Source organism: Arachis hypogaea, chromosome 3 (genome assembly GCF_003086295.3).
Source record: "Arachis hypogaea cultivar Tifrunner chromosome 3, arahy.Tifrunner.gnm2.J5K5, whole genome shotgun sequence".
NCBI lineage: Eukaryota > Viridiplantae > Streptophyta > Magnoliopsida > Fabales > Fabaceae > Arachis > Arachis hypogaea.
The window spans coordinates 11,982,320-12,004,541 of NC_092038.1; the positions used below are offsets into that span (position 1 = coordinate 11,982,320).

General features: G+C 30.5%; 1 protein-coding gene across 1 annotated transcript; it reads right to left on the reverse strand.

Moving 5' to 3' along the window:
• Positions 1 to 1,110: 1,110 nt before the first annotated feature.
• Positions 1,111 to 20,963, reverse strand: LOC112789521 (alcohol-forming fatty acyl-CoA reductase). Its single transcript, XM_025831453.2, has 10 exons — positions 20,828 to 20,963; positions 20,557 to 20,660; positions 19,824 to 20,026; positions 18,522 to 18,622; positions 9,373 to 9,565; positions 8,744 to 8,905; positions 7,739 to 7,820; positions 2,501 to 2,773; positions 1,615 to 1,742; positions 1,111 to 1,436 (listed from the first exon to the last, which is right to left on the reverse strand). Exons 1-10 carry the CDS (start codon positions 20,907 to 20,909, stop codon positions 1,274 to 1,276), a joined length of 1,491 nt encoding a protein of 496 aa, XP_025687238.1. The 5' UTR covers positions 20,910 to 20,963; the 3' UTR covers positions 1,111 to 1,273.
• Positions 20,964 to 22,222: the final 1,259 nt, after the last annotated feature.

The window sequence follows — 22,222 nt, forward strand, 5'->3', positions numbered from 1 at the left end:
CATATTCAAGATTCTTGAAGAAAAAGGTTGAAAGAGAAGATTGAGGGTATGGTTGCATGTCACTGCTTCTACCTTCTCTCTCCTCTGTGAACGCCGCTACTGCATCTGTGTATTAGGAGAAGAGAACCAACATGTGATGAAGAACGTTTCAAACCCTGGAAACTTCACTCCTCTATAATAGGGGTAAACGACCAAGGATTGAGTAAGGAGTGAGAGCACATGTTTAGGTTCTCATAACTCTTTGAGCTGTTTATTCTTCTCCTTCATGGTTTTCATTGAATATTTCTTTTTCTCAGTTTAGTCTGTCTGTGTTTCATTGGTAAAAAGTAAAATGTGAGATTTTGTAAGAAAAAACCAATGAGTGAAAAATACAGAGTTGAACTTGGAGAAAAAGCCATAGTTATCTCAGAAATCCTTTGTATGTATTTCTATTTTGTTGTCATAATCCTGAGGGGATTCTCTTACAAGTTGGGTTAGCACTTAGCTATTGAAAGCTAGGTTGCGTTCTAATCAAGTTCAGATTGGGTTAGAATCTGGACTTATCCCAGATAGGATTGCGGTAGATTCTAGGGAGAATTGGTGAATATAATTCTGTTGAAAGATAGTGAAATTCCGTCACTGTTGTGATGGAGACTGGATGTAGGCTACATTACACTGGGTAGCCGAACTAGGATACATCTGTGTGTCATTCTCTATTCTCTTCTCTGTTTCTGGTTCTGCACTATAAGAGACAAAATAGAAGTATCTACTACCATGTTAAGAGACAAAACCATAATGTGTCTTGTTTTCTTCTCAAAGTATCTCTACTGAACTCAAGGTTAAAAGTTAAAGAAAAAGAAAGCCAAGATTCAACTCTCATTCTCTTAGTCACTGATAACCATCATGAAGTAATCCATTCTATGAAAAATCCAACCTCCAAAATGGTTGGATGACTATTGAAATCGATCTAGACAAGTCATATAACCGTGTTAAATTGAACTTTGTCTTGGATACTCTTAAATATGTTGAGCTTTTAATTTTTCTAAATTTATCAATATTATTCAACAAGGTATCTCCATTATTGTTCCACATAACTTCTCTTATAATTCATAAATAAACCAATAAAAAAGCTTTATAACATGCACTAACTTGAAGTTGCTGTTTTTTTATGAGGCTATAATAACACATCAATCTTCATCTTACTGTTGTATAAAACACAAATTAAAGGATTTATTTTAAGCATTAAGCAGTAATGTTTTGTAGGCATCATTTATAATGCAAAGAACGTGATTAATTATCTCTTGGAAGCATGCTTAATGATACCAGGGAGATGGATATTCATGCAATAGTCATCCCAATCAATAATTTTTGGATCAAAGTAGAACATATCCACCTCTCTTGGATCCCCAACTTCTCTTGCCGTGGCTAGCAATTTTTCCGTGTTCATGTTATCAAATCTGTTTGAAAATCAAACTAAGCTGTTGTGAGTTAATAATAATAATAATAATAATAATAATAATAATAATAATAATAATAATAATAATAATAATAGTGGCTACTAATAAATAAAATTGAAAAACAATTTAAATAATATAATAAATTATTATTGGTTTTATTAATTAATAATTAACTTACACGCCATTGAAGAATGCATAGACCATGTAAAAATGAGCCAACCGCATGACAAAACGAAGCTTTCTGTTAAGGTCATCACATGTCTCTTGAAAATACTTGCATAAAACTTCATTGAGCAATTCTAATCCCTAACATATAAATGTAAACTCTATAAGTACATGGTAGATTAGAAATTATTTCCATTGCAACTTTTGCATAATGCACATTGTAGTGCGAATTCTTTTCAGATGAGCAACTTAAATTTGAGGTTAATATTTATCCTCTAACTAGTAGGCAAAAAAGTAATTTGTTATGGATTAGAGTTCTATTTAAAGATTTATCAATTATTACTAGCAAATGAGTTGCTGTTTGTATAAGATAGAATTCGAATTCCCGACATTTATTTAAACGGACAAGTAAGTTAATCACTTGACAAATTAGTTCATTATATAACATAACCAATTTAGGTTAGTCTAAGGGTTAGCTAATTAATCCGCTTAAGCAAGTGTCAATATTTTAAATCTTGTCTTATATATACAACAATCCATTAGCTAACAATAAATCATTAAATGAAGCTTCAATCCATGATAGATTAATTCTTAACCTATCAAATTAGACAATACAGTGAAAAAAATTGATTCATTACACCAAAATTATAACTCAAAGTCAATATAGTAGAAACTCCAACTGCAATTTAAAATGAACCTTATTACTAAGAGTAACCATCATATAAGAAACATAATAATGGAGTATGTAAGATTCACATTGGTCTTTAAGAAATTTTTATTTAAACATTATAACTTTTAATAAATTTTAATTACTAAATTGATGTTTAAAATTTTATTTTAAAAAATTGATTTGAGATACTATTGTAACAAAACTTTGACAAGGATTTGATGGAGTAAACCTCTAAAGGAAGCACGTAGCGAATGAACATGTATCTGTGAAAGCTTGCTATGTTGCTCAATATGGTAACTTTTCTAACTTTGACAGGATTTCCATCTCTATCTATCCAAGGTTTTGCAGTAAAATATCTTAGGCCATAGTTGCAGAGACTGTGGTATCTCACAGGATTACTAATAGAAGAACCCACATGATATATGGCGATATCATCACTAGTCTGATTTGCATGTGCTACCATTGCCACCAGCATTGCATTCACCACCATGTCAGCTGGTATCTGCATCAAATCAACATTATTAATTACTTCTATTTTCTATTTTACAAATAATTATTCTTTAAGGATTCATTAAAGTTACATGACTTTATAAAAGAGAGTTACATTATTTTCACAGAAATGGAGAAAAATTAAAATTATAACATAAGAACCAATTGCTAATAAATTCAAAAATGTCAGATATTATATTATTAAATAAAGATTATAACATATTTTAAAAGACATTCATTCACAAACAGATAGATAGAATTTGAAGGTTTTTTTTAAATAAATATTTTATTTTTTATTTATCAATATATGTAATTTGCAATTAAATTACTAATTTATACATTATTACTTATCTCGTTTACTGTGTGAATAAGTTGGTAATACATGTATTTCGTTTACACGATAAATAAGATAAGACACGTAATTGATGAACGTGTCGCGGGTGCACGTGTGTTGTGTAATGGTATTTATCTCGTTCACAGTACTATAAATGAGAACGTGTATTATCAACTTATTTGTACTATAAACAAGATAAGCACAAACGACGCTTTATATGTAACTCGTTTAGAACGCTTTTTGAATGTATCATCTATTTGGAATATTTCTTCCCTCTCTTAGACCCTTTTTCTTTACATATAGTTGAGTAAAATGTACTCTATGACATGCACAGAAGCAAGGAACGACGATATCAACCGTCTAAACGGCTTGTGGCACATTGCTAGCTAGAGGACATAAACTTAATTGACTATTGACTGTTAGGTTATTATATTATGTTTTTATTTTAAATTGAAAATTCATAAACTTATATTTATTGTAGTAGTATGTATGACTGGAGTAGGTGTCTTGTTCTTATTTGAAACTAGAGAATCATAACCTTATATTTATTGTACTAATATGTATGACTAAAGTAGGTGCCATGTTAAAACATATCTTATGTTAGTTACTGTTTTAGGTAATATTAGTTATTAATATTTATGTTGAGTGACTTGTTGTACTGAATAATAGTTTGATTAGAGTAGGTGTTGTGTTAAGAACATAACCTATGTTATTTGGTATTTTATTTTTATTAATTGTAAATAAAAAATTTAACTATAGATAACTTTTTAAATGTTGGGTTTAGAAAATGAACACATAACTATATATCTATGACATTTAAAACAGTTATTTAACAACTTTTATTTTTTCTTTGCAGTTATTTAATTTAGTAATTTAACCAAAAAATATTAGTTACTTCAAAACTCAAGTTGGTATTTTAATTTATTTTTATTTAAATATTCTATTTTAATCTTAGTCGAAAATTAATTAATTTTTTTATTTAACAAAGGCCTGTCTCTACTTCTTAAGAGAGTTAGCCCCACTCTTAAACTATCGGACATCATTCTCCCTTATCTAAGGGAGACTGCGTTTGGCGACATGGTGCAACTCAATAACTTTGTGTTTGATAATACCCTGATTTCTGCATTCATAAAGCGATAACATCCGGAGATCCACACTTTTCACCTGTCTTGGGATGAGTACATGATTACTCTATAAGACGTTGCGTACCACCTTGGGTTATGCACGAATGAAGAACCAATGGGTGGATGCTTAAGAGATTTTTAGACATGATACCAGTATCCGACATGGAATTGGGTAGAGGAGCTCTTTAATGCTAGACCTCCGCATGCTCAACAGCAAGGGGGGCAGAGGAAGGAGTCATTTTCGATCAAGCTCACGTGGCTTAGGGACAAAATGCAGCATATGCCAGCTAGTGCAGATCCTCCCACTCTCTGCCAGTACACGAGGTGCTATATATTGTTGCTGATTGGGGGTATTTGATGACGGATAAGTCGAACAATCTTATTTACATCAGGTGACTTCTCTTGCTGGCAGACTTTGATAGGTGCCGCAATTTGTCTTGGGATTTTGCGGTGCTTGCATGGACGTACCACTCATTGTGCTCTGCGGCACATCGAGCAACTACGGACATTGCGTGGTGCATGCCGTTGCTGATGTGTTGGATATACCATCGATTGTCAACATATTGCCCATCGGACAGACAGACAAAGACCTTTCCATTGGCTGTTAGGTATATGTTTGTCATAATCTCATTTTGTCAATTTTCTTTGTATCTAAATTTATTTTCTCATTGCATAAAATGTTATTGTTGTCGTATATGGGTTTGTAAGTTGATAGATATGGTCCAGTAAAGTCGAGTGTAGTTTAAGGGGAGATTCTTTCGATGGCGTCATTAGATGGACTAGTTGCCACTCGTGAGGTAAGAAAGCTTTATTCTCATATAATAATTTTCTGCATAAATTTATTTGAATAATTTCATATATTGATTAAAGTCTTTCAACTTAATTTTCAGTTTCGATGGACGTCATACGATGACCCGGCATTACAGGTTTTGACGTCGGACTGATTGCGAGATGACTTAGAGACCGACATGGATGGATGTAGTTCTCATGGTCTGTTTTAATTATGTTGAGTTTCACCATATTAATAGGGTGAAACATCAGTTTGAAGGCTAGCAGCCAGTTTTTGTCGACCCAGTCAATGTCGATATAAGTACATTACTACCACTTACAAAAGAGAGGATATGTAATGATCGACTCGTCATAAGGAGTGATATGATAGATGGAGGAAATAAAAAAATACATATATTATCAACTCGTTCATATTGTAAATGAAATAAATAATAATAATGTCTAAATTGATAATTTATCTGTAAATTATGTATATCAATAAATAGAAAAAATAAAATATTTATTTTTAAAAAATTAAAATCGAATTTAAATGTCACGGAATAGATTTTGTTATATCATCACCTAATTAGATGTTTATATATGATTATAAAAAGTTTGATATATATTAAATGACTAAGTCAAACACCTTTATTAATAATGTGGTAATATCATATGATTGAATGAGTAAAACTTTTTACATGTGAATTTAGTCTTTGTTTGAGAAAAGACTAAAAAGAACGGAAAAAATTTAGGGTTTAGAATAGGAAGGAATAAATGTAGGAGGATGCTCCAATGAAGTTATTAATTTTTTTTTTTTTTTTTGAAGCTGAAAGTAAGATCGTTAGATTTGCTTTAAAAATATTAAAAATTTTGTGGATATAGATAATTTTTAATTGACCAAACGTTAAAAGATGTGACACACTATTTTAACTTTGTTATTGTGAAATAAATTTAGTTCGGTCTGTTTATAAATAAATCGGTTTGTGAAAAAAAACATTTACTTATTTTAATTATTTTAATACAATATTATTTTCATTTTTAATATTTAAGTTAAGTTTAATTTTATTTTTAATATTTAAAATATTTTATTTTATTTTATTTTAATTTTTTATCAAAATTAATTTTTTTTAAAAGTATAATTTTTCATGTTATTATTTTTTTTATTCTATCACATTTATTCTCAAACAACTACAATTACTACTATGACTATGAGAATTATAATTTTTGTTTTTATTTAAAAGAAAATTATAATAAAGAATATATTTTTACAAAAAAATTGATTTTAATCAAAATATTAAAATAAGACAAAATAAAATCTTTTAAATATTAAAGACAAAATTAAAATTTAATCTAAATATTAAAAACTAAAATAATATTTTATTCTAATTATTTTTATTAATTATGAAAAACAAAACATAAAAAGAAACACGTTAAGACATAAAAAGTAGAGTTAAGTACGATTTTGGTTTCTAAGATATAGGCCGAAATTTTTTTTCATTCCCAATCTTTTTTTGCATACAAAATGATTCCTAAGATTTAACTTGGTTTTAAAATTATCTCTAAGGTTTAACTTGATTTTAATTTTTTTGCTGGCAAAAATGGAGGCAGAGATGAATTGTGGATAGCTTTTTCTTCTCCTTCTCTTTCCCTTTCACAGGAGCAGAAATAATCTTCTTTTCTTAATTTTTTTTATTATGGGTAATTTAGTCCAAAATTTTAAGATTTAAGTAAAAAAGATGATTTTAAAATTTAGGGACGATTTTGTATAAAAAAAGGTTAAAAATGAAAAAAATGTTCGACCTATACGTACCTTAAGGACCAAAATTATACTTAACCCTAAAAGGTAACTTCATTTAAATGCTCCTTAATGGTTGATTTTATTTCTAAATACGTGCCTCCTTAAATAAGAATTTCTTTTAGCTTTGTTTGATTTTTGTATAGGTATTTTTTTATTTGTCTTATGCTATTTTTTTTTTTACTTTTGAGATTCATCAAAAATTAAACTCTAAACTTTTTGAATATAAAGCTCTAATACCATATCATAAAATTACTCATCCCAAAAATTTATAAAAAAATAAGAGAGAACTAAAATCAAAGAAAAGAAATAAAAAGAGAAAATAATTTAATAGATGAAATTTTAAAAAGAAAAGATACAAATTACTAATTTCATTCTTCCTTGATTCTATTACTACTATTACTTTATTTATAATAAATTTTATTCCTAATAAAAAAAATTTAATTGAACTATAGGATCTAGTTTTACTCTTTACATAAAACAAATAAACATTTGATTTTGTACTCTCTCTTGATAAAGTTTTTATTTTTCTAAAATAATTCATTAAAGTTTATCTTTTAAAATATAATTTTTTAAAAATAATAGTATTTATATTTGATAAATCAATGACTTTTAATAAATATAAATAATAATAATTATACTTGATAAAATAATTTTTAAATTTTAAAAAATTATTAATGTACAAAATTATTATATTAGACATCTATTTTAATTTTAATAAATACAAGTTAATTTTAATCTTTTTTTAAATATTTTTAAAAATACTCTTAATTTTTAAAAATTATAAATATAAATATATATTTTTTTTTACAAAATTCAAAACAAAATGCCTATGCTTCTAAACAAACCAAGTATTAGACTCGTAGAGAATGGGATCAATTCCGATTTGGCGAGTATAATTTCTAGATTTCAACATTATCTAATTAAGAAGAAATGCTTTATTTAGTAGTAACTCACCAGATCAAAAATTGCTTGAGGATCCGCAGGAAAGAATGTTAACATTCCTTTACCGTACGCAACAGCGAAACTGTCCATTTGCCTGCATGGAAAGACTCGAGAACATGAAAAGCTTATGGAAGGTGCAAACAAAAATGCACATTTAAAGTAATAATAGGTATAGATTATATTATGTTTATGAGGCAGATCGGTAAAATTTAAAGATTTTGAATGTCATGAAACTTTTTTTCTTTTAAATTTAAGTTGATAATATATATATATATTGTATCTTTAATATGTCTTTTCGTACAAAAATCTATCAAAAATCTATTTTATTGAATTTGTGTGAATTTTTATGAAATTTTTTTTGTTTGTTTTATATTTTTCTGAAGAATAATAAGAATCAAATTTTAAATTTTTGCATTGTATATAAATATTTTAATATTATATTATTATAAAATTATTTCTTTTAAAAAATTAATTTAATAAAAAATATGTAGATATATTTTTTTATCAAAATATAAATACAATGTTAAACATATAATTATATAATTTAACATTATATTTATATTCTTAGTTTGAGAAAGCCAAAGCCCAGAAGTCTTATTGGGAGGACAAAAGTTAATGAATTAGTTATAAATAAAGACAAAAGAAAAATCAGTTATACTACTTTTTTTTTAATCAAAGATAAAGAGATTTGAATCTGCGATTTCTAAATAAGTATAAAAAATTATGTCACTACTTAATAAATATTATAATATACAATTAAAAAATACTTTGGAGTATATATTCATGTCAACTTTAGAGTCATCCTTATAGGTCTCAATTATTTTTGCATCAAATTAATAAAATAATATATCTTCAGATATCCAATTTTGATATATGGATTTTGTAATATCCACCCCAATTAAAGTGGTAGGGTTGGATCGGATATAGACAGTGTGCACCAAACGCAAATAATAATAATAATAATAATAATAATAATAATAATAATAATAATAATAATAAGGTGTGTTTACATTGTACCTTACACCTTCTATCCAACCTGGAAAAGGCTCTTTGTAAGTGCTGCTAATAGTTGTAGGTCGAATGAGGACAATGGGCATATTTTTCTTCGAATTTGTTAAAAGCATTTCGCCCATTGCTTTTGTAAATACATATGTATTTGGCCAACCATATAGAGTTGCTCTGAAAATTAATCAAAGATGAAACTAATATAAACTTATTTAGAAATATTCATTTGAAAATTATTCTAAATTGTTAAAACTGTAAACATCTAATTTGGCCATCAACAATGACAAACTTGTTTCTTTCTATTTCTAAATAGAAGTTTCTAGTAATGTAAATACATATATAGTGAGACAATTAGAAATATGGCATTATTTTGATCAATGTAATATGAATTTAGTTTTATGTACTGATAAAATAATTTTATTAAAGTGTCTAATTATGTATTATTATATTATTAAAAATAATTAATTTTTAAATTTATTATTTAAAAAATCAGCTAAATGTGTAAATTTGATTAAATGACTATATAAATATTTTTATATTATCGTAACAAAATTAAATTCTAATTATACAAACGTTAAAAAGGAATGGTCGATGGAGATCAGATTTATCTACTTATATTAATTAAAGACTAAAGAAAGAACCTTTTGATGCCCAAGTCCTTCATGGCAAGTTTAATTTCATGTTGGGTGGCTCCTTTCTGCTGAAGGTGATTCAATTGTTGTTGCACCAATTTCATTTCCATTTCGATGTCCAATCCAGGCACTCCATTCAGTGACACACCCATGTGCTGTGGATCTTCTAATATCAGTCCTTCTCTCTCACCACATACATAAGCTGCAAACAATAAAATAATACAAAGAGAAAATTTTTTTTTATATTTTGTTAACACTAATGTTAGGGGATAACGTATTTTGTGATTACTAGTAATTAATTAATCATTATTAATATTTTTAATAATATTAAATTATATCTAATAATATAAAATTATATACTTTTTTATTAATTAAATATTAATTAAATTTTAATACAAATACTGACTTCTTAAATTTTTTTTGTTAATAAATGCCTTTAATTTTAATTTGCTTATGTAAATTTGAAAAAAAAATCAATAAATGATTGGTTTCTCTTTTGATTTTATCTTTTCGCGTTTATTATTTCTTTTTTAATAAATCCTTAAACATATAAACTATTAAAAATAAAAATAGAAATCAATCAAGACTTGTAACATTTTTCAACTTAACAAAGTTTAATCATTGTCAAAAAAAATTCATATTTTATAAACATAATACATGGATACTAAACATTAGCCATCAATCTATTACTCTTAGTATTTAGAATAGTATTAGAAGGTAAACATGTTTTGTGATTTGTAATCATTAATTAGTTATTATTAATATTTTTAATAGTGTGAGATTATATCTAATGATATGAAATTACTCAATTTTTTTTTACTGATTAAGTATTAATCAAATTTTAATAAAAATACTGACCTCTAGATTTTCTTTTCTTAGTATTTATAAAAAAATTAATTATATTACTCTAAATAACTTTAACTATTTCCCTATAAAAGCAATATTAATGCTAATTCATAATGTTATTCTCTTATTATATATTATTTACAAATTAAATTAACCTAAACTCTTATAGTCATAATTCCTTCATTAGACAAAATAAAAAAAACAAATAGATAAAAATACACGTAAAAAAGTTTAGGATAGATAAAACATGTTCCAAAAGATTATAAATATTAAAGTATACACAAAAAGTTAATTATAATCAATGGACAAAAATGACACACCATTAATGAGACTCGGTTAAATTAGCTACGTACATGACAGTTTAGTGTAATTACCTGGCATTGAATTGTTTAGTGACTATCTGATGTGAATTTTTATATTTTTATATTTAAAAATAATATAAATAGAACACCCAGCAAGGGATGTGTCCTAATTCTGAAGGAACGCTAACTTTACCCACCTGTATAAAATCTTGCGAAATCAAGAGATTGAGGGTGAAGCTATGTCTTGGCCTGAGGGTAAGATGAGATTATATGCAACCATCGGAGTGGTAGGAGTATTAAAGTATAGTTGTCTTTGTTGGTGGGTCCCAATCTCAAGTGGGGCCCACACACATATTAAAACAAAAAAAATAATAATAAAGAAAGAAAGAAAGTGGCTAAGCCACGGTGTGAGAGAGAGAGAGTTGGATCTTTCATTTTTGAAAGACGAAGAAAGAAACAGAGAGCGGCGTCGAAGAGAAGAAAAAATTTGGGGGAAAAGAGTATGCCAATCTTGATCACATTGACTTGGTAAACTTGTTCCATTTCTTATGAAATTTTAGTATGTTATTCCTGGTGTGGAGATGAACATTAGGATATAACTTATTTGTTGTATTGCCTTCTCTTTTGCCTGATTTGAGATACCCACTTTTGTGGAGGATTTATGTTGATTCCACCAGTTTTGGTGATATATTTTGTTGATTGTTGAGATGCCCTAGTGTCACTAGGAAGACTGTTTGTGTACCCATTATTCTGATAGTGGAAGATTTTTCTGGACTAGGTCCCGTGGGTTTTTTGTCCCTCTTTTTGGGGTTTTCCCACGTTAAAATTCTGGTGTCTGATTATTTAATTTCTGCCATTATATTTGCTGCTTGGAGTATCTTTGGTGTTGCCCATTTAATTGTACAGATTGTGGAAAAATTATTTTTGGTGCTTCCGCTGTTAGACAGGTTCTTGGTTTAAACCTGTGTTGAGTTTTCCCAACAAAGTGGTATCCAGAGCTTTGGTTGTTTATCTCTGTGCTGATTAAATGGAGGAAAATACTCATGGACCGAATATGGTCAAACTGAATTCTCAAAATTATTCAATTTGGAAGACCCTCATGGAAGATATGTTGTATAGCAAGGACTTGTATGATCCTGTAGAGGGAGATAAATCCAAAGGTACTAAATCCGATGCTGAATGGAAGAAGCTAAATCGGAAGGCAGTTGCTTTGATGAGGCAATGGCTTGATCTTAGTGTTTATCCACATGTTGACACCGAAACGAATGCTGAGAAGATGTGGAACAAATTAAAGGAGTTATATGAGAGAAAGAATGTGCAAAACAAAGCATTCTTGATTAGGAAGCTTGTCAATATGAAGTATGTTGAAGGTAAATCAATGCCGGAGTACTTGAGCATTTTTCAGGAAACGGTGAACCAACTGACAAATAATGAAATCACTTTGAATGATGAGTTGCAAGCCTTGTTGTTGTTGAGCTCTTTGCCTGATAGTTGGGAAGTTCTGGTTGTGACACTGACTAACTCAGCTCCAAAAGGAAAGTTGACGTTAGCAATGGTTAAAGAGAGCATGTTGAATGAAGAAGCCAGAAGAAGAGAGCGGGGTTTGACTAATGCCTCCTCCCAGTCAGAAGCACTTGTTTCAGAGTCACGGGGGAGAAGTCAAAGTAGAAAACCTCACAGTTCTGACAGGTCAGAGAGTCGAAGCAAGTCAAGAGGAAAGTACAAGCCAAGAAAGGAGTTCATTTGTCACCATTGTGGCAAGTCGGGGCATATCAAGAGGTATTGTAGGTTCTTGAAAAGAGAACAATCAAGGGGAAGAAATGAAGACAAAGGTAAAGATAGTGATAAAGAAACTGCTGCTATTGTTTATGAAGATGTTCTTATCACATATGATGAAAATTATGTGAATCTTGTCTGTGATGATTCCACTTGGATTATGGATTCTGGTGCCTCATGTCATGTCACTCCGAAGCGTGAATTTTTCACTTCCTATACTGCTGGAAATTTTGGCAAGATCAAATTGGGAGATAAAGGAGTGTGTGATATCATTGGTATGGGTGATATGTGGCTTGAAACTAATATGGGATGCAAGTTGCAGTTGAAGAATGTTAGGCATGCGCCAGATATGCGGTTCAACCTCATTTCAGTGAAGGCGTTAGATCAAGAGGGGTATTGCACTTTCTTTGGTAGTGGAAAATGCAAGATTACCAAAGGAGCTCTCATTGTTGCTAGAGAAGATAATAGTCTCACTACTCTCTACCGGTTGCAAGCAAAGTTGTGCAAAGAAGATGTGAATGTAGCTGATGATTCCTCTTCTGATTTGTGGCATATACGTCTTGGTCACTTGAGCGAGAAAGGACTAAGCGTCTTGGCCAAGAAGCACTCACTTCCAGTGAAAGGTACAACTTTAAATACTTGCACTCATTGTTTTGTTGGAAAGCATGCTAGAGTATCATTTCATAATTCTGGACCTCATAGGAGATCACATGTTCTAGATTTAGTTCACACTGATGTTTGCACTATGGATGCTAAGACACTAGGTGGTGCATCATATTTTGTTACTTTTATTGATGATTATTCTCGAAAAGTGTGGGCTTTTGTTTTGAAATCTAAAGACCAGGTGCTCGGTATCTTCAAACACTTTCATGCAAGTGTTGAAAGAGAAACAGGAAGGAAATTAAAATGTGTTCGAGCAGATAATGGTGGTGAATACAGGGGTCCATTTGAAGAGTATTGTAAAGGACATGGGATCAAGCTTGAGAAGACGGTTCCTAAGACTCCTCAACATAATGGAGTTGCAGAGAGAATGAATCGCACTATCAATGATAGAGTAAGGTGTATGCTCTCTCATGCAAAGTTGCCTAAATCCTTTTGGGGTGAAGCGATGAGGACTGCAGTAGATTTGATCAACCTTTCTCCTTCTGTTCCACTTAATGGTGATGTTCCAGAGAAAGTTTGGAGAGGGAAAGATGTCTCCTATAGTCACTTGAGAGTGTTTGGCTGCATGGCTTTTGTTCACATTCCAAGAGATGAAAGGTCTAAACTTGATGGGAAGTCAAAGCAGTGTATCTTCATGGGTTATGGTCACGAAGACTTTGGTTACAGATTATGGGATCCGGTGAGCAAGAAGATAATTAGAAGCCGAGATGTGATTTTTCTTGAAGACCAAACTATTAAAGATCTTGAGAAGACAGATAAGCCAACAGTAACTGTTAGACGTTCTGTTGATGATGAACCTGGTCCTTCCACTAGACCTCCTGTTGATGGGGGAGATGTACAAGTTGATAATGATGGTGATGATTTGCATGATGAACCTGCACCTCAACCTGAGGTGCCAGATGTTGAAGTTTCACCTGAACCACCAGTTGAGCCTGAATTGAGAAGATCTACTAGAGAGCGTCATCCTTCTCAAAAATACTCTCCTCATGAGTATGTGATGAACACTGAGACTGGGGAGCCAGAAAGCTACCAGGAGGCTATGTCTGATGAGCATAAAGAAGATTAGTTGAAGGCCATGCAAGAGGAAATGAAATCCTTGCATGAGAATCATACTTTTGAATTGGTGAAGTTGCCGAAGGGTAAGAGAGCATTCAAGAATAAATGGGTGTTCAAATTGAAAGCGGATGAAAGTGTCTCACGGACAAGGTACAAAGCTCGATTGGTTGTGAAAGGCTTTGAGCAAAAGAAAGGTATTGATTTTGAGGAGATTTTCTCTCCAGTTGTGAAGATGTCCTCTATTCGAGTTGTGCTTGGATTGGCGGCTAGCTTGAATTTAGAGGTTGAGCAGCTTGATGTGAAGACTGCATTCCTTCACGGTGACATAGATAAAGAAATCTATATGGAGCAACCAGAGGGTTTCGAGGTTAAAGGAAAGGAGCATCTTGTATGCAAGTTGAAGAAGAGCTTATATGGGCTGAAGCAAGCGCCAAGGCAGTGGTATACGAAGTTTGATTCCTTCATAGAAGCTCATGGGTACAGTAAGACTTCTTCTGATCATTGTGTATATGTTAAGAAATTCTCTGATGGTGATTTTATAATTCTCTTGCTTTATGTTGATGACATGTTGATTGTTGGTCATGACACTAAGAAGATTGAAAGTCTTAAGAAAGACTTAAACAGATCCTTTGCTATGAAGGATTTGGGTCCTGCAAAGAAAATCCTTGGCATGAGTATCACTCGTGACAGGAAGAATGGAAAACTGTGGTTGTCACAACAGAAGTACATTGAAAAGGTTTTAGAGAGGTTTAGCATGAGTAATTCCAAACCTGTTAGTACTCCACTTGCTAGTCATTTCAAGCTGAGTTCGCAGCAATGTCCTACAAGTGAGAAAGAGAAAGCGAAAATAAAGAAGATTCCATATGCATCTGCAGTTGGCAGTTTGATGTATGCTATGGTTTGCACCAGGCCGGATATTGCTCATGCAGTTGGAGTTGTTAGTCGGTTTCTCTCTAATCCTGGCAAGGAACATTGGCAAGCAGTGAAGTGGATTCTCAGATACCTTAATGATACTTCCAGAGTTTGTTTGTGCTTTGGGAGTGGCCAACCTGTGTTGGATGGTTACACAGATGCAGATATGGCTGGGGATCTTGATTCAAGGAAGTCTACTTCTGGTTATATGATGACTTTTGCAGGGGGAGCTGTGTCGTGGCAATCTCGACTTCAGAAATGTGTTGCTTTGTCTACTACAGAGGTATAATACATTGCTATTGTTGAAGCTTCTAAGGAACTCTTGTGGATGAAGAAATTTCTACAAGAGTTAGGCATCAATCAAGAGAAGTTTGTGTTATTTTGTGACAGTTAGAGTGCTATCCATCTCAGCAAGAATCCGACGTTTCATTCTAGATCGAAGCACATAGAGGTGAGGTATCATTGGATACGTCAAGCACTTGAGATGAAGTCATATGCACTTGAGAAGATCCATACTGATGATAATGGTTCAGATATGATGACTAAGAGTTTACCTGCAGTGAAGTTTGATTCCTGCAAAGAGAAGGCAGGCTTGGTGGAGCAGCCTATCCCCACTTGAGTTGGTGAGGGGGAGATTTGTTGGTGGGTCCCCAATCTCAAGTGGGGCCCACACACATATTAAAACAAAAAAAAATAATAAAGAAAGAAAGAAAGTGGCTAAGCCACGGTGTGTGAGAGAGAGAGAGTTGGATCTTTCATTTTTGAAAGAGGAAGAAAGAAACAGAGAGCGGCGTCGAAGAGAAGAGAAAATTTGGGGGAAAAGAGCATGCCAACCTTGATCACATTGACTTGGTAAACTTGCTCCATTTCTTATGAAATTTTAGTATGTTATTCCTGGTGTGGAGATGAACATTAGAATATAACTTATTTGTTGTATTGCCTTCTCTTTGCCTGATTTGAGATACCCACTTTTGTAGAGGATTTATGTTGATTCCACCAGTTTTGGTGATGTATTTTGTTGATTGTTGAGATGCCCTAGTGTCACTAGGAAGACTGTTTGTGTACCCATTATTCTGATAGTGGAAGATTTTTCTGAACTAGGTCCCGTGGGTTTTTTGTCCCTCTTTTTGGGGTTTTCCCACGTTAAAATTCTGGTGTCTGATTATTTAATTTCTGTCATTATATTTGCTGCTTGGAGTATCTTTGGTGTTGCCCATTTAATTGCACAGATTGTGAAAAAATTATTTTTGGTGCTTTCGCTGTTAGACAGGTTCTTGGTTTAAACCTGTGTTGAGTTTTCCCAACAGTCTTAATCTCTAAGACTCTAAGTCATTACTGAGTCAGCTAGAATTAGTTAGCTTTTTGGCTTTAGAAATCAGTTAGAACTTAGAAGTCAGTTTAATTGTCTTAATTTTTAGAGGTTAGTTATGAGCCAATTAAGTGCAAAGTTTTCACAAGATTTTAGAAAAAACTTTTATCTGTAATTATAAAGGTATTACTTTTTTATCGTATTACTTTTTTATTGTATCAATTGGTTTTTTAACATACTACTGAATCAAGTATTGCAGATTCAATTTTTCTCTCTTCTTCTTACTTCCCTCTTTTTCTTTATCTTTTTTTCTCTAAAATTCTACTCTCACTACAAAAAAAAACTGAGAACTGTTAGATTTATTGTCGAATTTAGCAGCGATAATTATAGTCGCTTCTGACAGTAAAATCGCCGATAATTTTTGGGGAAAACCACAATAAATAGGCGTCAAAATTTAGTGTCGGAGTTACCGTCAAAAGAATCCGACGGTAGACACGTTTAATGAAACGCTGCATTTTGGTGATCCGCACCAAATTACCGTCAGAAATATCCACTAGTAAATCTGATGGTAATTTGTCTTAAATTGGAACTGCAAACCCCTTCATGCTTCATTTCTAATTCAGTATCTCTCTCTAACTTCTCACCTTCGCCTCTCTCTCCTCTCACCTTCCCAATCCCTCTCTAACCTTCTCATCTTTCCTCTCCTTCAACCTCCTCCGCAGTTGCCGCTTTCGCAAACATAGCCACCGCTACCTCCAACGCTGTCGTCGCTGTTGAACATCCTTGCCACCTCTGCCGCAATGCTCCTGCCGAATCTACTTTTGTCGCAATTTTTGCTTTATTACCTAAGTTCCTGATACCTTTCATGGGATCAGAGCTTATGGTACCACAACTTCCATGAAATCTAAGAAACCAGATCCTGGTCCAATTGAAGCTCAGTCACAAAGGCATAAGGATTTAATGCGGCACCAATCCCAATAAAACTAGATGAGAACAATTACCTATAGTGAAAAGATCAAGTAGAATCAATAATTAAAGAAAATGATGTGCTAAATCACATCACAAGAGAAGGAACACCTCTACAGTTTCTTGCATTTGAGAACAATGGAGCGGGTACAGTGAATCCTAAATTTCAGAAATGAAAGAAACAATATTTACTCCTTAAATCGTGGTTGTTAGCTTCATTGAGCAAACTATTCACAACAAGAACGGTTGGATACGTTTACACTTGTCAAATTTAGAAGAGGTTAGAAGATCATTTCTCTTCTCAAATCAAAGCCAAGATAATGCAATTGCATAATAAGTTGAGTAGTATTCAAATTGGTCTATCTGTTACTGAATGTGTTGTCAATCAGAGAAACAATTGATGTATTAGCTTCTTTTGGTGAGTCTATGAAAGAAAGCGATAATGTAAATACAATCTTAAATAGTTTGACTGAAAAATATTCATCACTGATAATATTTGTTCTAACATGGTCTCAAAGCATAACTGTATGTAAATGAATTGGAAGCCTTACTCTTAAAAAATGAAAGTATGCTAATAAGATTTTAAAAACCAGAAGCATTTGTCTGAGCAAATCTAACTTAGTTTGGCCAAAATCAGCAAATGAAAGGTGGATTCAGAAATGAATTTTGAGGTAGAGGTGGATAAATATATAGAGGAAGCAAATATTCTAAAAAAACATCAAAAAATAATATTTTAAATCAATTCATTTTTTAAAAACATCAAAAGTAATATTCTAAAAATAATTCATTGGAGATGCTCTTATTATTATTATTAGCTTTATGGTTCCCATATAAAAATTTAAGATTAAAATTAAGGAGCATTAATTTCATAATAATATTTCCGTTTTCTGTTTATTATTTCCTAAAAGAGAAAAAAATAACATATAACAAATAAAAAAATATTTATACAAAAATTTAAATAAACCTAAAAAATGTTGGATCACAGTGAAAAATTTTTTACTATTAAAAAAGCTTTGTAGATAAATTAAGTGAAAGAATACAAAATTAAAAAAAAATTACATCCAACTTAAAATTTTAAATATTAAATTAATGAATCTTTCATTTTATATATTATTCATTTTTCTTTATTTTTTTCATATCAGACTAATTTTTTTATATTACTCACACATATTAATTACTTAACGAAAGAAATTTCTATTTAAACAGATTATTTAAGTATTTTTTTGTCAACTTAAATTTTTTTAAAAAAATGTATATATATCACGTTACGAGTGTTACGTAGTCTCAGAGATTTCTGTGTACCAAGTCATATACTTTGTAATTCTAACCTGTTGAGACGTGGACAAACACCTGAAGCTTGGTACATTTTTTGGCGAAACTCAAGAGATGCTCAACTCCTAATGTATTTATACCCAATGCCACATCATATCTGTATATAGTAATCAAAGATTACAAAAACACAACATACATTATATATATGATGATAAATAATCCTTATACATACAATCAAAAATTAAATAAGGGATGATGATTACTTAGACATGTATATAACTCTCTCTCTCTCTCTCTCTCTCTCTCTCTCTCTCTCTCTCTCTCTCTCTCTCTCTCTCTCTCTCTCTCTCTCTCTCTCTCTCTCTCTCTAAATCTTGATGGCAGTAAAAAATTATATAAATAAACCAAAGTATTTTTATAAAACAGAAGACATGCTTCAATTAATATAATATTATAATTATATTCTTTCTTAAAATTACATCATTATTTGGGTTAAGTTAATTAAAAAAAAACTATATGCATACTATATATAAACAGTATAAGCATTTGAAATATTAATATTTGCAAACTAGACATACAGTATGCTTGAAACAGAAATAATGTTATTTACTTATTTGTACACCACTTATTGGTGCACTTAAGCATATATTTTTTTTAAAAAAATAACAATTAATAAAAATTTAATTATAAATTTTTATATAAATAAAGATTTAACTACAAATTTTTAAACAATAAAGTAACATTTAGAAGAGAGATAGAAATTAAAATAAGTCTCAGTATTGTGTTTGGTGTAAAGTGGGAGATAGAGATTGAAATAAGATTGAAGTTCTAATTTAATTTGCACAAAGAATAAAGTTAGAATTAATTAATTAAAATAAGGGTATTTTAGGTATAAAATGTTATTAAAATTTTAATCTTTGTTCCTAAAAACTTTTAATCTTCTGTGTCTTACCTTTTTGAAAATACTGAAATACTAAAATTTTAATTTAGAGACAGACACTAAAATTTTAGTATCAGAGTCAACAAACATGATATTAAGTCTCATTTCCTCAGTTTCTATCTCAATACCTCAAAACAAACGTTACCTAAAGGTTTAATTTAAAAATTAGTAAAATTATAAAGAATAACAAAATAATTAAATTTTTAATTCAATGATAAAGAAAAAATATATGACATATAATATAATGAATTTTGTATTTAGTAAAAAATTAAATTTATTATTTTATTATAAATCAATTATTCTTATTAAACCTCTATTGGATATTGGTTGGATTTCTAAATTTTCGAACAGATAATTTAATTAGTTTAATAACCAATTTGGTTTTCAGAAATTCAATGATTTAGAATATATTGTATACCTTTCATCAAATTTAGTTGTTGCAGCTATATTAACTATAACATCTATTTGATTGAAAATCTGATCCCTTAGAATGGTGTCCTTCAAATCCAAGTTCTCTTGAGAAATATCCCCAGGCATCACACTCAACTTTTCTGATACAAAAGAATTGAAGTTTCCTCCAAGAGTTTCCTTCAGCAATCTGAACAAGTCCTTCCCTATAATCTACATATATTTGAAATTAAATACTATACAAGAATTATATATATTAGCCATACAAATTTTAAAAATCATAGTAAAAATATATACTATAACTTGAGATAAGTAAAACATATGATGAATCCATGTCTTTTTTTTAGTTCATGTGTATGCGTATAGATATTTTTAGAAATTGATAAAATGTCAAAAACTTGATATATTGGATAATTGTTGGTCCTCTTAAGTATCTGTTTATTAATGATAAAGATAAAATATATTCTTTATCTCTAAAACTTTTGAAAATTATCAAAAAAATTTCTAATATTGAATTTAATTATTTCAATTTATTTTTAATATTTAAAATAAATTTTGTTTATTTTTGCAAATTGACCATGTTAATGTAGATGTTGACATGACAATTGTAAATTAATAAGTCAATGGCATCATTGTCACATGTACTTTAAAATTTTTCAAAAATTTCGAAGATAGATTTAAACAAAAACAACATATTTTATCCTAATTTTGTAGTTCACATATAACATTATTGATTTATTTACCTCGTGATGCAAGCGATGATTAGCAAATTCAATATCAGGAGCTCTCAGTAGAAGATAAAGTTTTTTCACATTTGGTTGCACTCTAAGAATTTTTTCCACAAAAACTACCAAATCAAAAAATCAAATCAGGTAATTAAACACATGCTAATTAATCAAATAAAATTAGTAAGTAGAGTCATATATATATATATATATATATATATATATATATATATATATATATATATATATATATATATATATATATATATATAAGCAAGATACAATATACTTTTTGCAAGGAAGCCAGTAGCACCAGTGACTAAGATGGTCTTATCCTTAAGGAACTGTAGTATGCTTCCTAACTCCATCATATATTATCTAAGATAAATTGAGAGGCAGAAGAACAATTTTCAAAGAACATTCAAAAAAATGAGGTATGAGATGAGATAAGAGAAAGGAGATGGACTATTATATATATATAGAAAAAGTCTAGGGACTAACAACTTTGTTAAATTCTAACCAGCATGTAACCAGCAAAAAAAAGTTAGTCATTAGATAAAATCTCACATCAATTTCACACCATTAAAATTATTTTGATGACTATTTGATGGCTACAAATCACAAAAGTTGCTGATCCCTAACATTCCTCGTATATATATACATATACACACAGTGCGCCAAAAAAACGCACGTGATATACCGAGATCCGACGTAAGCGGCGTTTGGCCGTTGCCAATAATAAAATGCATTGAAATCAGAAAATAAGGCAAGGAGGTCTAGTATGGTGTTCACGTCAATCTATAAACTCCACTCCGATCCTAGGAAGCCGCTGATAATAAAGATTACAGAAATATGGTTAGAGATACAACCTTCATTTAATTTATGTGACCTTTTTAATAATTTTTTAGAGACTTGATAGGTTAGTTAGACGCAAGAGACAAGGAAAGTGTGCCCTCTTTTAGTTAATACTTAATAGGTTAGGTATTTTGGGACAACATTATCTACAAAGCTTTTTAAAGTGATAAAATGAAAGGTTAATTATTACGGAAAAGCTCTGCATACAAGCCATTAGGGCTTGTATACTTTACAAGTTTATTAAACAATAAATTTAAAATACGCGCTCCTCCACGTACGTTGATTACACGCGCTATATAATATGCCGCGTATATCTAACTTCCAAATTTAAAATATTTGTTTCCTTCTTTGTTTTCGTTATTTTGAGATTTGGTTGTTCTTCTTCTCGCGCGTCTTTCCTCATTCTTCTCCATCGATCTTTTTCTCTTCTTTTCTCACTGGTATGTTCTTCGTTTACGTTCTCTTTTTCTCTCTCTGCAACTCGAGCTTCGTTTTCTCTTTTGATTTGTTGTTTTCTGAAATCAAAGTTCGAACTCGTTTTGAAGATGATGGATCCTTCAAGCTCAGATTTTGTGCTGAATCCAGGCGATGTGGATTATGAATTTGAATCTAACGAAGTTCCTGAGGTTTGATTTACAGTAATTTGTATAACATTGTGTAGTTTAAAAATTGTTGAACATTGTTTAATTACCTGGAATTTATAGCAGACGCTCGGGTGTAGATCAATTCTTCTTTGGGTGTATTTTAGCTATAAGTGTGGGTGTATATACACTTTACTGGTTTTTTGTTATTTTTAATTGAGTTGTTGTTGTTCAGGTGTATTATATCA

Coding starts and splice junctions, on each gene's coding strand:
- LOC112789521 (XM_025831453.2), bottom strand. CDS start 20,909: ATGATGGAGTTAGGAAGCATACTACAGTTCCTTAAGGATAAGACCATC. Junction 8,906..9,372: donor AAGGACTTGGGCATCAAAAG/GTTCTTTCTTTA, acceptor ATTAATTTTCAG/AGCAACTCTATATGGTTGGC. Junction 1,437..1,614: donor TATGCATTCTTCAATGGCGT/GTAAGTTAATTA, acceptor ATTTTCAAACAG/ATTTGATAACATGAACACGG.